This window comes from Sus scrofa, chromosome 14 (genome assembly GCF_054392235.1).
Source record: "Sus scrofa isolate SSC_HxYL_T2T_F1_AM1 chromosome 14, Sscrofa_HxYL_maternal_Yorkshire_Landrace_v2.0, whole genome shotgun sequence".
NCBI lineage: Eukaryota > Metazoa > Chordata > Mammalia > Artiodactyla > Suidae > Sus > Sus scrofa.
Genome location: NC_139396.1, coordinates 35,169,748 through 35,182,993, shown reverse-complemented (window position 1 = coordinate 35,182,993; position 13,246 = coordinate 35,169,748). Strand labels below are relative to the sequence as shown.

Genomic DNA, 13,246 nt, shown 5'->3' with positions numbered 1-13,246 from the left:
TCTTAATTCTTCTTCCACCTAGCTGGCCTAACACTGGCGGGTGCCATTTCTGTCACCCTCCATCCGCTTAGCTAACACAGTACACCCCATCCCAGTGTTACCTTGAGGACCCACCCCAGCCAGCCCCTTCAAAGCAGTTCACACCCCACCTCACATGGCAGGCCACCTTGGCTAGCACTGGCACCCCTACAAAAGCAGCTTCCACTCTGCCAGGCCAGCCTCACATACTATTGTACCCACTGCAGTCACAGCTGGGCTTCACAGGCAGCCAGATTGGGGGTCAGCCCCACCAATAGGCATGTCCATAGCAATTGTAGCCCAACTATGGCAGGAGGATGCACACAGCCCACATAGGTGGGAACACCTACTCTAGTGACCAGGGGGAATTGTGCCACTGGGCCCCACAGGACACTTATACAAAGCCATTCTTTCGAGACCAGGAGACATTGCTGATATACCTGATACATAGAAACAGCATGGAGAGTTGGTCAAAAGGAGAAGAGGAATACCTTCTAAATGAAAGAACAATGCAAAGCCTCACAAAAAGAACTAAATGAAATGGTGATATGAAATTTACCAGATAAAGAGTTTGGAGTAATAGTCATAAAGATACTCACTGATTTCAGGAAAAAAAATGGGTGAACTCAGTGAGAACGTCAACAAAGAGATAAAAGATAAAAAGAACCAATCACATATGAAGAAATAACGAAATGAAAAATACTCTCACAAGAATCAACAGCAGATTAGAAGATATAGAAGAATGGGTCAGCGATCTGGAAGACAGTGTGGTGGAAATCACCTAATCACAACAGCAAAAAGAGAATCTTAAGGAAGTTCCTGTTGTGGCTCAGTGGTAACGAGGCTGACTAGTATCCATGAGGATTTGGGTTTGATCCCTGGCCTTGCTCAGTGGGTTAAGGATCTGGTGTTGCCATGAGCTGTGGTGTAGGTCACAGACATGGCTTGGATATGGAGTTGCTGTGCCTGTGGGGTAGGCTGGCAGCTGCCAGTCTGATTCAACCCATAGCCTAGGACCCTCCATATGCTGCAGGAGCAGCCCTATAAAGCCAAAAAGAAAGAAAGAAAGAAAAAGAAATCTTAAAAAATGAAGATAGTTTAAGGGGTTTCTGGGATAACATCAAGAATACTAACATTTGCATTTTAGGGGTCCCAGAAGAAGATAGAAAGGGACAAAAAAGCTATTTGAAGAAAACTTCCCTAACCTGGGTAAGGAAATAGACATCATCAAGTCCAGGAAGCACAGAGTTCCCAAGATTAGGTGAACTCAAAGAGACCCAAACTAAGACACATTGTAATTAAAATGTCAAAAGTAAAAGAGAATCTGAAAAGCATCAAGAGAAAAATAGCTAGGTACATACAAGGGAACACCCAAAAGACTATTATCTAATTTTGCAGTGGAAACTTTGCAGACCAGACTGACTGGCACAATACATTCAAAATGCTGAAGAAAAAAAAAAAAAAAAAAAAAGGCAAACTTACAACCAAGAATACCCAGCAAGGTTATTCAGAATTAAAGAAGCAATAAAGTTTCCCAGGCAAGCAAAAGGAGTTCATCACCACTACACCAGCCTTGCAAGAAATGCTAAAGGACTTTTTTTTTTTTTTTTTTTTTTTTTGATGGCTGCACCTGCAGCATATGGAAATTCCCAGGCTAGGAGTTGAATTGGAGCTGCAGATTCTGGTCTGTGCCACAGCCATGGCAACATCAGATCCAAGCTGCATCTGCAACCTATGCTGCAGCCTGTGGCAATGCCAGATCCTTAACCAACTGAGCAAAGCCAGGGATGGAACCCACATCCTCAACAGATGCTACATTGGGTTCTTAACCCACTGAGCCACAATAGGAACTCCGTTAGGGGACTTCTTTAAATGGAAAAAAAGAAAGGTTCATAACTAGAAAATTATGAAAGAAAAACTTTTCCTTGGTAAAGGCAAATGTAAAAGTAGTAGATCAAACCACCTATAAAGCTAATATGATAGTTAAAAGACAAAAGTAGCAAGATCATCTATATCTAAAATAGATGGTTAAGTGCTACACAAAATAAAAAATGTAAAATATGACATCAAAAACACAAAATGTGGGGGAGGGGGATAAAAATGTAGCACTTTTAGAATGAACTTGAAATTAACCATCAACTTAAACTGCTGTATACATAGGTTGTCATATATGAATTTCATGGTAACCCCAAATCAAAAACCTATAACACATACACCAAAAAAATAAAGAGAAAGGAATATAAACAACACTAAAGATAGTTGTCAAATCACAAGGAAAGAGAACAAGAGAAGAAAAGAATTATAATTATAAAAACAACCAGGGGAGTTCCCATTGTGGCTCAGCAGCAACAAACCCAACGAGTATTCATGAGGACTTGGGTTCTATCCCTGGCCTTGCTCAGTGGGTTAAGGATCTGGCATTGCTGTTAGCTGTGGTGTAGGCTGGCAGCTACAGCTCTGATTGGAGCCCTCGTCTGGGAACTTCCATATGCTGCACTTGCAGCTCTAAAAAGACAAAAAAGTAAATTAAAAAAATTAAAAACAACCAGGAAACAATTAAAACAATGGTAAAAACTTATCAGTAACTACTTTAAATGTACATGGACTAAGTGCTCCCATCAAAAGACGTATGGTAGCTGAAAGGATTAAAAAACAAGACCTATATGTGCTGCCTACAAGACTCAACTTCAGATCTAAGGATACACACAGGCTAAAAGTGAGGATGGAAAATGGAATATATCACACAAAATAGATTTTAAACAAAGGCAGTAACAAGAAATAAAGAAGGGCATTGTAAAATGATAAAGGATCATTCCAACTAGAAGATACAACATTTAAAATTATCCACACACCCAACATAGGTGCACATAAATACATAGAGCAAATATCTACAGACATAAAGAGAGAAATCGACAATAACACACACACACAGAGGGAGAGAGAGAACATTCCAGTCAAAAGCAACAGAATACACATTCTTTTCAGGTGTACATGGAATAGTCTTTGGGATGGATCACATTTTAAGTCACAAAAAAAAGTCCCAATAAATTTAAGAAGACTGAAATCATATCCGGTGTCTTTTTCGACCACAATGGTATGAAACTAGAAGCCAATTACAGGAATAAAACTGGAAAAAAAGCACAGGTACATGGCGACTAAACAGCATGCTTCTAAACAGCCAGTGAGTCAATGAAGACATGAAAGAGGAAATCAGAAAATACCTTAAGACAAATAAAAATGGAAATGCCACATTCCAAAATCTGTGGAATATGGCAAAAGCAGTCCTAAGAGGAAAGTTTCAAGGGATATAGGCCTGCCTCACCCATATAAGTTCTGTGTTCAGTTGAAAGAGCAGGACACTTAGGCAGCGTGAAAAAGATTCAGGTGATATTTGCGAATAGGAGCCTTTTTTGTTGTTTTTTGGCGACTGTTGTAGAATTTGGAATTCTCTTAGATTTTAATTTTAAGAAAATGTGAGATCACTGAATGTTAACTTTTCCTATTTAGGTAATATAGTATGCTTTGAGGGGGTTTTTAATAAGCAGTAACTATAAAGTATATCGTAAAGTTACAAGGTAAAGACTTTTTCTTTTACTTAAGGTTACATTGTTGAAAATTTTTGTTGGCACCTTTAGAAAGGACCCTTTCTGCCTCATTGATTATGGCAGCTAAGAAGGACAGCATGGGAGCGAGCCAAGTCTTTTGTCTGCAGCCAGGTCAGAGAGTCTATGAACTTACTTGGCTGAGCTGGAGCTTGATAACTCATAGCCATGTAGGTCTGGTGATTTTTCTTTCTTTGATATTAGTACTTTAACCCAGCCCAAGTGATTTTTGTGGTTGCTGTTGAATGAATTAATCTTAGAATGTTTTACTTAATAAAACCAAGTAACTAGTTGGCCGGTTAACTCAGTTGGTTAGAGTGTGATGCTAATAAAACTAAGAAACTTTAGAATTTTCTGATTCTCTAAATTTATACCCACTTTCTAGGTGGGCATAACATTGACCCTCTAAATATTTGGAAACGTGTGATATGTTCGTGTCTGACTCCTACCTCCTTTGTCACTGTTTCTCCTCTTCAGTAATGTTAAATTTCCCATTCTGACATGAACAAGGAAGCTTGCCCTGAATAAATACAGTAAATAAATGGTTGTTCTCTTCCTGTGAAGAATTCAGAGTAGTTTTTGTTTTTCATGTCACATACACAAAAATGCCATCTTAAAAATATTGGTGCACTCAGATTTTAGTTTTAAATACTTTAAGTTTAATTTGAAACCATATATTATTTTCCCATTCATTTAAAAGGAATAATAGGGAAAAGATTTGATGCTTTTTACTGTAATATTTCAGCCTTAAGCAAATTTATAATATAACTACTTCTTGTGAGAAAACAAAACTTTCTTTTCTTCTTGGTTAAAGGAAGTGTTTGTGTGAATGTTTACAGAATCTATATTTTTTAAATGTATTTGTAATTATAAGTTTTAACTGGTGATAAATTACCAAGCAGTGAGCATTGATAGCTTTGGTTCTTAGGAGTTCCTTCCTAGAAATACCCTTTCATTGCCCTTCCATAGCATCCTAATTTTTTTTTTTTTTTTTTTTTTTTTTTTGCAAACAAGCGAAGTTTTTATTAAAGGAAAGCAGATAGCTCCCAGAGTTCCTGGGAGCGGGGAGAAGAGCCCCCAAAGTTCTAATTTTTAAAGAGAAAAATCAGTGGAGAGAGTTAATATTATTATTTTTTTTTTTCCTTTTTCAGCCACACCTGCAGCATGTGGAAGTTCCCCGGCCAGGGACTGAATCTGAGCCACAGTTGTGACCTATACCACAGCTGTGGCAATGCTAGAGCCTTAACCCACTGCGCAGCAGCACCGGTTATTATCTTAATGACAAACATCTGGTAGGCAATTAGCAAATCCATTTTTTAAGAGTTTACATTTGTTCAGATTCCTAAATCTTTGAATGTAGTTTTTTTATATAAAAGCTACCCTGGGCAGCATAGCTTTCATACACCCTGTTGGAATTATTTTGCTTCTTGTTTGAATCTGTTAATAGATACTCATTGCAATAATATTTGTTTTAAGTTTATCTTAAGTTAAATCTCCACAGGTAATAAGGAATACACTAAAGTGCTCGTAAGTGACTCATGTTACCATGATTTGTTATAACAACATTCTTTGACTGTATTCATGTTGCTGCTTTGACAGAGATCCTCGAGGCTAAATGACTTGTGAACTCACTCTACTTTTATTTTTGAAAATAGAGTCCTTTTTGTTTGGTTATTGAGACTAATGACCTTTCGTAATAGAAATTAAAACGACAGCCTGTGTTCCACTAGACCCATGTCTTCTTCCTGTAGCATTAGTTTATTGAAAGCTTTTGAGAGGGAAAAGTTTTGTCTAGGTCAAAACGTTTGAACAAACAGAGCTCAGGAACATAACCCTTAGCTCAGAAAACTCCTGTGCCATAAATAATAGTTTGAAATTTTTTTATAGACCAGCCCATAGAGGATTATTATATAGACAGTATGCTCATTAAAATAGTTGAGGGAGGAGTTCCTGCCATGGCTCAGTGGAAACGAATCTGACTAGCATCCAGAGGATGCAGGTTTGATCCTTGGTCTCGATCAGTGGATTAAGGATCCGGCATGGCCATGAGCCGTGGTGTAGGTTGCAAACGCAACTGGGATCCCGTGTTGCTGTGGTTGTGGCATAGGCCACAGCTCCAATTTGATCCCTAGCCTGGGAACTTCCATATGCCACATGTGTGACCCTAAAAAGACCCCCCCCAAAAAAAGTTAAGGGAATGCAAAAACACTAGTGGGTATAGATTTGAGGGCAGAAACTACTCAAGCTTATGCTTCTAGAAGCTCTTCAAGGCAGATCTTCACCCCTAGGACATAGTAGGCATTCAGCAGATGTTACAAGGATTGGAGGAGACAGTGCCCCAAGAACCACAGCCAGGGGAGCGTGATTTGGGAAGGAGGTGGTGTGGGACAGGCTGGGAATGTGTGTGGGGAGTCAGCATCTAGGGGGGTGTTCGGGATGCCTAACTGGGCACGAGGTTGAGCAGTAAGCTGGAATAGGCTGTAAGGTGAGAGTCTCCAGTAAAACATGGTTTATTTTGTGTAACTGTACTTATTTATATATTACAACTATATGTAATACACATTATACTGTAAGTAACAGAAGTAGACGTGTACACACACACACAAACATAGAATGCCATTTGTTACTAGTTCAGAGTCATGGACTCGGTGGGCATATATCACACATCAAAGCAATCCTATCCTGTCCCTTCATTGGTGCTTTTTTTCCTATTACATTCACCGAAAAATGTTAGTCTGAAGATCCTAAAAGTACTATTAAACCTTACATGAGTCCCTTGTCTCTGGGCTGGTCACCAGCAGGCAGCCACACACAGTTGCTCCTGGAGGCTGTATGAGTGTTATTTGCTCTGTTGCTCCACTGAAAGGGGTTGAACACTACTGTAGGCTTCACATACTTTAGGTGCAATTTGGTATCCAGAGAAAAGAAAGTTTTGTTACAGATTAGTTTTGACTTTTGTGGTGGGTGTTGGAAGGTGGGCCTAGGTTCCCCCAAGGGGGGTGGTTCCCAGAGAGCTGTCTGGAAGCACATGCTGGGAACTTAGACTGTAGTTTTTGCATGTGTTTGGGAGCAGCTAAGGTGTTTGAAGCATAGAAAGGGCATGGTTATTTTTGCAATTTAGAAAGATCCTTGGCTGCGGGAGATAAGAAAATAAGAATGAAGGCAGGAGGGGGCAAGTCTAAATAGGCAACTCAGTTAAGAGGCTGTTGTTCCAGAGAGGCGTGGGAAGCTTGAGCTGAGGTTGTAGCAGAGAGCGGGAAAGATTTGAGTGATCCTGGGGGCCTGGCGGGGAAGCCCTGGGACTTAGGGTCTGACTCGCTCAGGTAGCTTCAGGAACAGATGGTAGAGTGGGTCCCTGGGCTGAGCATTACCACAGGAGGAGTCAGTCTCTGGATACTGATGAGTTCTGCAGGGAAACATTAGCTCTCAAAACACAGGTGTCATCTGGGCCTTCCCTGCAGTCACCCCTTTTAACTTTGTTCCCATTCTCTGCACACCCCCTTGCTTTTCATTTCCTTGCCATCACTACTCAGTGTGTGTTTGTGTTTCACATTTCACCTGATACCATGAAGTCCTCTTCTCATGGACCCATGGGCATCTGCCTGAGCCTTTCTTCCTTTGTGCTATGTCTTCCTGATGAGCCTCCTGGGTTCTCACTCGGCTACTTTCTCCTGTCCCATCAGCTGGGAGTGAAGGGGTGAGAGGAGAGGGAACTCAAAAAATGCCTCCAGTGATTAGTTCCAAGTCCAGGGCCAGCACTGGCCATGGGACAACAGCAGTCCACCCCAGGTATAGTTGTCCTGGAGGAAGGAGCACTCTGCCCTAAGCTTGTGGGGTTTTTCTCTTTGTGTGTGTATGTGTGTGTGTGTGTGTGTATAAATTTCAAATGATTTTTTATTATAAGAGCAGTAAATACTCATTATAGGAAAAAACATTGCATTAAGAAGAAAAAAATGCCATAATCCAAACTCCCAGAGATAACCACAATTAAAACCTTGGAGAATGGCAGTGCATGTGTGCGCATGCTAGAACTGGTGTCACCACTTCCCGTTCCCAGAGCAGAATCTCAGTGTGCACACTGTAGTGCAACATTTTAAAGATCAACACACTGTCCCTTTAGTAGCTTGCGCTTTTAGCTCTGTCTTTGAGCCTGAGAAGCAGGCTGCTGGTGGGCCCCGTGCATCCTGGCCACATTCCTGAAGGTTCCTGCTTGGCCGCTGCTCCCTCTGCAGTGAAAGGGAGCCCGCCCGGCCTGTGTGCCCTTCAGCCCGATGTTATTCTCTTTACCTCGGATCTCCCTTGGTTCTGCTTGTTAGTGCGGAAGATAAGCCTTTTCACTCACTCGTCATGTTCTGACGGCCTGCAAGTGGCCCGGTAATCGAGGGAGAGAAGGCCCCGGCTGGAAGGGTGAGGCTGGCAGGAAGCGGACCTGGGCTGGGCCCCTTTAACGAGCCCACAAGCAGTTTCCATTCCCCGCCTCCACCTTCATCCTGTGCTCTTCTCTACCCCTCATCCTGCTTTTCCCAGTCTCCTCAGTTCCCTAGCATTACATAATATTCCTGTTAGGACCAGTTCCTGTTTTTCTAGCAAGAGGAATTGTGACTCTTTCAGGGAAAAACCCTGTTCTAACATTAGTAGTGGCTGCTGGTGGCCAATCCATGATCTCATATGGGAAACACACCGCTTGCTGGCTTCTGTGTTCCCGTCTGAGTCAGCGCACAGATGGGATTACCTTTCTGCCTTGGTTGGGTTCCCCTCTGCCTTGTTTCTTCTGTGGGACTGAGGTGACTTCTCTGAGGACAATTTAGCAGTCACTTTCACTGAGGCATAGGTGCCTTGGGTCATGTACTTCACCCTCAGGAACAAGTCTCCCAATATGCTGTATACTCACTATTATGGAAGATGTAAAATGTAAGAAAAATAGGGAGAATCATGAGTCCCCACTGACCAGAGTCCAGCTCAACAGTGATCAGTTGAATGGTCAATATTGTGGCAGCTCACCTCCACCCACTTTCTCTCCAATTTTTGAAGCAATTCCTAGACATCATGTCACTTCATCTTGTTTTCTCATTTTAGCATTTCATTATACATTCCTAAAAGATAACTCTTCAACACACCATTGTACTCTTTTCACACCTAAAAAATGAACCACATTTCCTGAAGGTCATCAAATCCAGTCAGTGTTCAGATTTTCCTAGTTGCTTCATAATTTTTTAACTTGCATGTATGTTTGAATCAGGATCCTAACAAGATTTGTATATTGCAATTAATTGATAGTGTCTTTTAGGCTCTTTTAACCTGTGGGTTCCAATTCCTTCTCTCTTCTGTTTTCCATATTCTGGATTTTGTTGATTTCATTTCATTTTCATACATTCTTTGATACATTTAGTACATTCACAGTTTAAACTCTGCAATGAATTCTTTTATGACATAAATTACCATCCATTCTGGGACCCCCTTTTATCATTAATTTCCCTTGCATGATTCAGGTGAATGGTTCCTGCCTTCGTGTAACTCCCAATGTATTCTGAAAGACAGCAGTTAACATTGTAAGCTCTTCCAAAGTACTAATGTCAAATATAAATACTATAAAATATAATGTGGGAGTTCCCATTGTGGCTTAGCGGGTTAAGAACCTGACTAGTATCCATGAGAGGTGCAGGTTCGACCCCTGGCCTTGCTCAGTGGGTTAAGGATCTGGCGTTGCTGCAAGCTGTGGCATAGGTCACAGATGTGGCTTAGATCTGGCAGTGGCTGTGACTGTGGCATAGGCCTCAGCTATAGCTCCAATTGAACCTCTAGCCCAGGAACTTCTATATGCTGTGGGTGCGGCCATTAAGTAAAAAAAGAATAAGATAAAATGTAATGTCAAATATAGACATTTCTATTATAACACAATATATATGTTTATTTAAAAAAATTACGTGTTTGCAAAATCCTGTATTAAAAATAATAGAGCTTGTGGGGAACATTAGGTAAGAGATGAACTGCTAAAATCTATGCAGTTTTGTAACTAAGACTACACGTTGTCTGCCTCTGCACACTGCCTCTTTCTCTCTCTCTCTCTCTCTCACACACACACACACACAAACACAGACACGCACGCGCGTGCATTGTTGCCTTGGAAGATGATTCAGGCCAGAGAAACCACGTAGGGAGATTTTTTAAATGCAGAAAAAAAAAACACAACAGAATGGACATATTGGCTTGTAGGTGCTGAGTTACTAGGCCAGAAGTGGGAGTTCAGAGCTGAGGGGTTGCCATTAAGGTGACCTCACAAGCACCATTGCAGGTTGGTTCCCTGGGAAGCAGACTCTAAAATGGGGTGTTAATTAGCATGAAGAACAGTATTGGGAGGCACTTTTTGGAGAATTAGCTGGGAGGGGTGTCTGTGGGGAAGAAGTGGGATAGGGGCGGGTGAAAAGTTGGGCTGCCATGATGTGGTTACATGTCCTCAGCCTGCTCCACAGGGACCTCTTCAGAGTCTCCCCAGGCCCTTCATGGCCCTGCACTGACCAGTCCCTGGAGCTAGGCCTGTCCCCCAGGAGCAGAAGTGTGACATTAGGCCAGGTGGCTGCTCCCAGAGAGACTGACCCACAAGCAAACCTTTCCTGTTCTGAAGTGGACCTGGGGACGCAACACAGAATTCACTGCCGGAGCTAATTTTAATTTTCTGAAAATCCAGCCAAAAGGGTCCTGCCTGAGCAGCAGTCCACGTAAGAGGTTTGGGATTTTTATTTCCCTTTCCTCTGGGAGTGCGATTCTACCCATACTGCCCTGGCTCCCCGGGCCTAGGAAAATCACACAACTGCATTTGACTGTGACTACTTCTCTGCTGATCTGTGATAGATGAACTGCTCAGTGTTACAGAAACATTGTCACACTACAAACTGCAAAAGAAGAGTAAAGAATAACAACAGAGCCTCTTCATTTTCCCATTGACCTCAGAAATGTGTAACTATTCACTGGCTCGGCAGTTAGTTATCAGGCTTAATGGCTCTGAGAAATTCACCTAAAAGGTAAGGCTCTTCCCAGGATGGCACATGATAAATTGTACCTAACTTAGGCATCCTCTCCCACCAGACTATCACATCACAGATGTACATGGTTAGTTACTACAGAGCAGTGGAAGAGCCGAGAAAGTAGTCGTTTCTCTGGCCATCAGAAAACTCAGCTGGCTAATTACTTTCAGTGACTCTTTAAATACATTGACAAGGAAGCAAATGATGAAGGAAAATTTTGTAGGATTATAAGGCGTTTTGGATTCATGAAAATGTGAAAACATGACTGGATCATGAACTCCAAATAGCTTTCTAGCAAGAGCTTAGACTTATTTTATGTCTTGGACTCAGTAACCTGGATTTGTTGAGGTTTCTATTTCTATAGACAGAAAAGCTGACCCAGGGAAGCTACTCTCCCTGAGTACAATCTGAACAGTTCTTGTCCCGTGGAATCTGCACCTTCAGTGATAAAATGGATGGCTCCTCTCGCCACTCACCACGCCCAAGTTCTGCCATGATAGCCATGCAGAATCCCTTAGTAACTCCAAGTGATAGGTCCAGCCTAGAATCTTTTTAGGTAACGGATCCTGTTCTCTTTCATTTCATTTCCTTGGCAGCAAATTCAAACACTTGTCTGGCTAAGGAGGAAAGAGCTGTTCACAGTACATTGTTGTTCTTTTGTAGGATGCATCACTCCATCCTCACATGCAGTATGTGATCGAGATGTGGACATGCAGATACAGATCGAGATGTGGACATGCAGATACAAGAACATGTGTTCATAAATTGGGTGCTTAAAAGTTGATCTTTCAGCACTGGTTTGTTCAGTGTTGTGAAAAGTATTTGAATTTAAGATTTTATTTCATTTCTGATACGTGTTTGGGGATTAAGAATATTAGGAGTTCTCATTGTGGTTCACTGGGTTAAGAACCTGACCTAGTGTCTGTGAGGATGCGGGTTCAACCCCTGACCTCATTCAGTGGGTTAAGGATCCGGCGTTGCCATAAGCTGCAGCGTAGGTTGCAGATGCAGCTTAGATCTGGAATCTGCAGCTCCAGTTTGATCCTTGCCAGCAGCTGCAGCTCCGATTTGACCCCTGGCCCGGGAATTGCCATATGCTACAGGTATACGCCCTAGAAAAAGTAAAATTAAATAAATAAAATTTGTTCCTGAAGAAAAAAAAACAGCTTCAACCCCATCTTATCATTTAAACTGTCCCAATGGCATTGCTTTGATACAACCTAATTGTAATTAGTATGGCAAATATTTATAAATGAGCATTACTGAATTGCTTGAAGCTACCTGAAAGCATTTCTCTTAAGAAATTTAAATTTGGAGTTCCCGTCGTGGCGCAGTGGTTAGCGAATCCGACTAGGAACCATGAGGTTGCGGGTTCGGTCCCTGCCCTTGCTCAGTGGGTTAACGATCCGGCGTTGCCGTGAGCTGTGGTGTAGGTCGCAGATGCGGCTCGGATCCCGCGTTGCTGTGGCTCTGGTGTAGGCTGGCGGCTACAGCTCCGATTCAACCCCTAGCCTGGGAACCTCCATATGCCGTGGGAGCGGCCCAAAGAAATAGCAAAAAGACAAAAAGACAAAAAAAAAAAAAAAAAAAAAAAAAAAAAAAAAGAAATTTAAATTTTCTCTTAGTTCTTTTTAATTAGAACTATTTTGTAATTAAGTCATTTGGTTACTTTATCATTGAAACACTGTTGGATAGAGTTTGAGAATCTCGTCTTTGGTAGACTTTGGTTCTAAAGTAAAGTATTAAGGAAGAATCTGTTTGGCAAATTTGCTAGACCATAGAGATAATCTGAGAAGATGCTTAAACCCAGCCATAAATTAGTAGGATTTCACTAGTAGGCGTAAGCGTAGTTTAATATAGTTCTTGATGCTTATCAGTCATGAAATTGTAATGCTAAGTAATTCCATTGGAACCAGTTTATAACAGCCAAAAAATTCTGCTTAAAACTCAGTCTTGGGAGTTCCCGTTGTGGCGCAGCAGAAACAAATCCAACTAGGAACCATGAGGTTGTGGGTTCGATTCCTGGCCTTGCTCAGTGGGTTAAGGATCCGGCGTTTCCGTGAGCTGTGGTGTAGGTTGCAGACCGGCTTGGATCTGGTGTTGCTGTGGCTCTGGCATAGGCCAGCAGCTGCAGCTCCAATTCAGCCCCTAGCCTGGGAACCTCCATATGCCTCGGGTGTGCCCTGAAAAAACAGAAAGACAAAAAAAATTTTTTAAATATAATTCAGTCCTTAACCTAAAGCTTTACAGGAATTTTCTCAGTAAATTTTTTCCTTCCTTCCATAATATTATGTTTATTAGGAGTCAGAGTGCTGTTAGGTCTGTTTGTTGAGATTCTGTTACTTCTTATCTGAAGCCCAGTGAGCCTCTAGGAAGTTCACTCTGTGTTTTATTTCTTCAAACAGCATTCGGCCTCTGCAAATAGCACAAGGCTGAAATGGTTGGTTTTGTTTTGTCATCTGTTGTCCTTTGGCAAGTTTATCTTTTCTGCATCAGGAAGAATTATTTTAAGCAGCTAGTAGCAGTAAGGACAGGCTGCCTGCAATCACTTGCCTCCCCTGACATTCACTTGTCCAGGACTCCTTCTGTAATTCTCATTTCAAC

The 13,246-nt window shown here is 41.7% G+C and overlaps 1 protein-coding gene across 8 annotated transcripts in view; it reads left to right on the top strand.

Annotated features, from left to right (window-relative positions):
- The window catches only part of PINX1 (PIN2 (TERF1) interacting telomerase inhibitor 1), a 74,241-nt gene that overhangs the window by 40,455 nt on the left and 20,540 nt on the right, over positions 1–13,246 (top strand). The window contains exon 7 of one of the 8 annotated variants that reach the window (XM_084997815.1): positions 11,306–11,805. The exons of 6 other annotated variants lie outside the window; for them this stretch is intronic. In XM_084997815.1, the coding sequence (XP_084853941.1) occupies positions 11,306–11,419 (114 nt within the window). In that variant the 3' untranslated portion in view covers positions 11,420–11,805. Of the gene's footprint in view, positions 1–11,305; positions 11,806–13,246 lie in introns of those variants that run through there. One more of the 8 variants, XM_084997814.1, reaches the window with a different exon arrangement.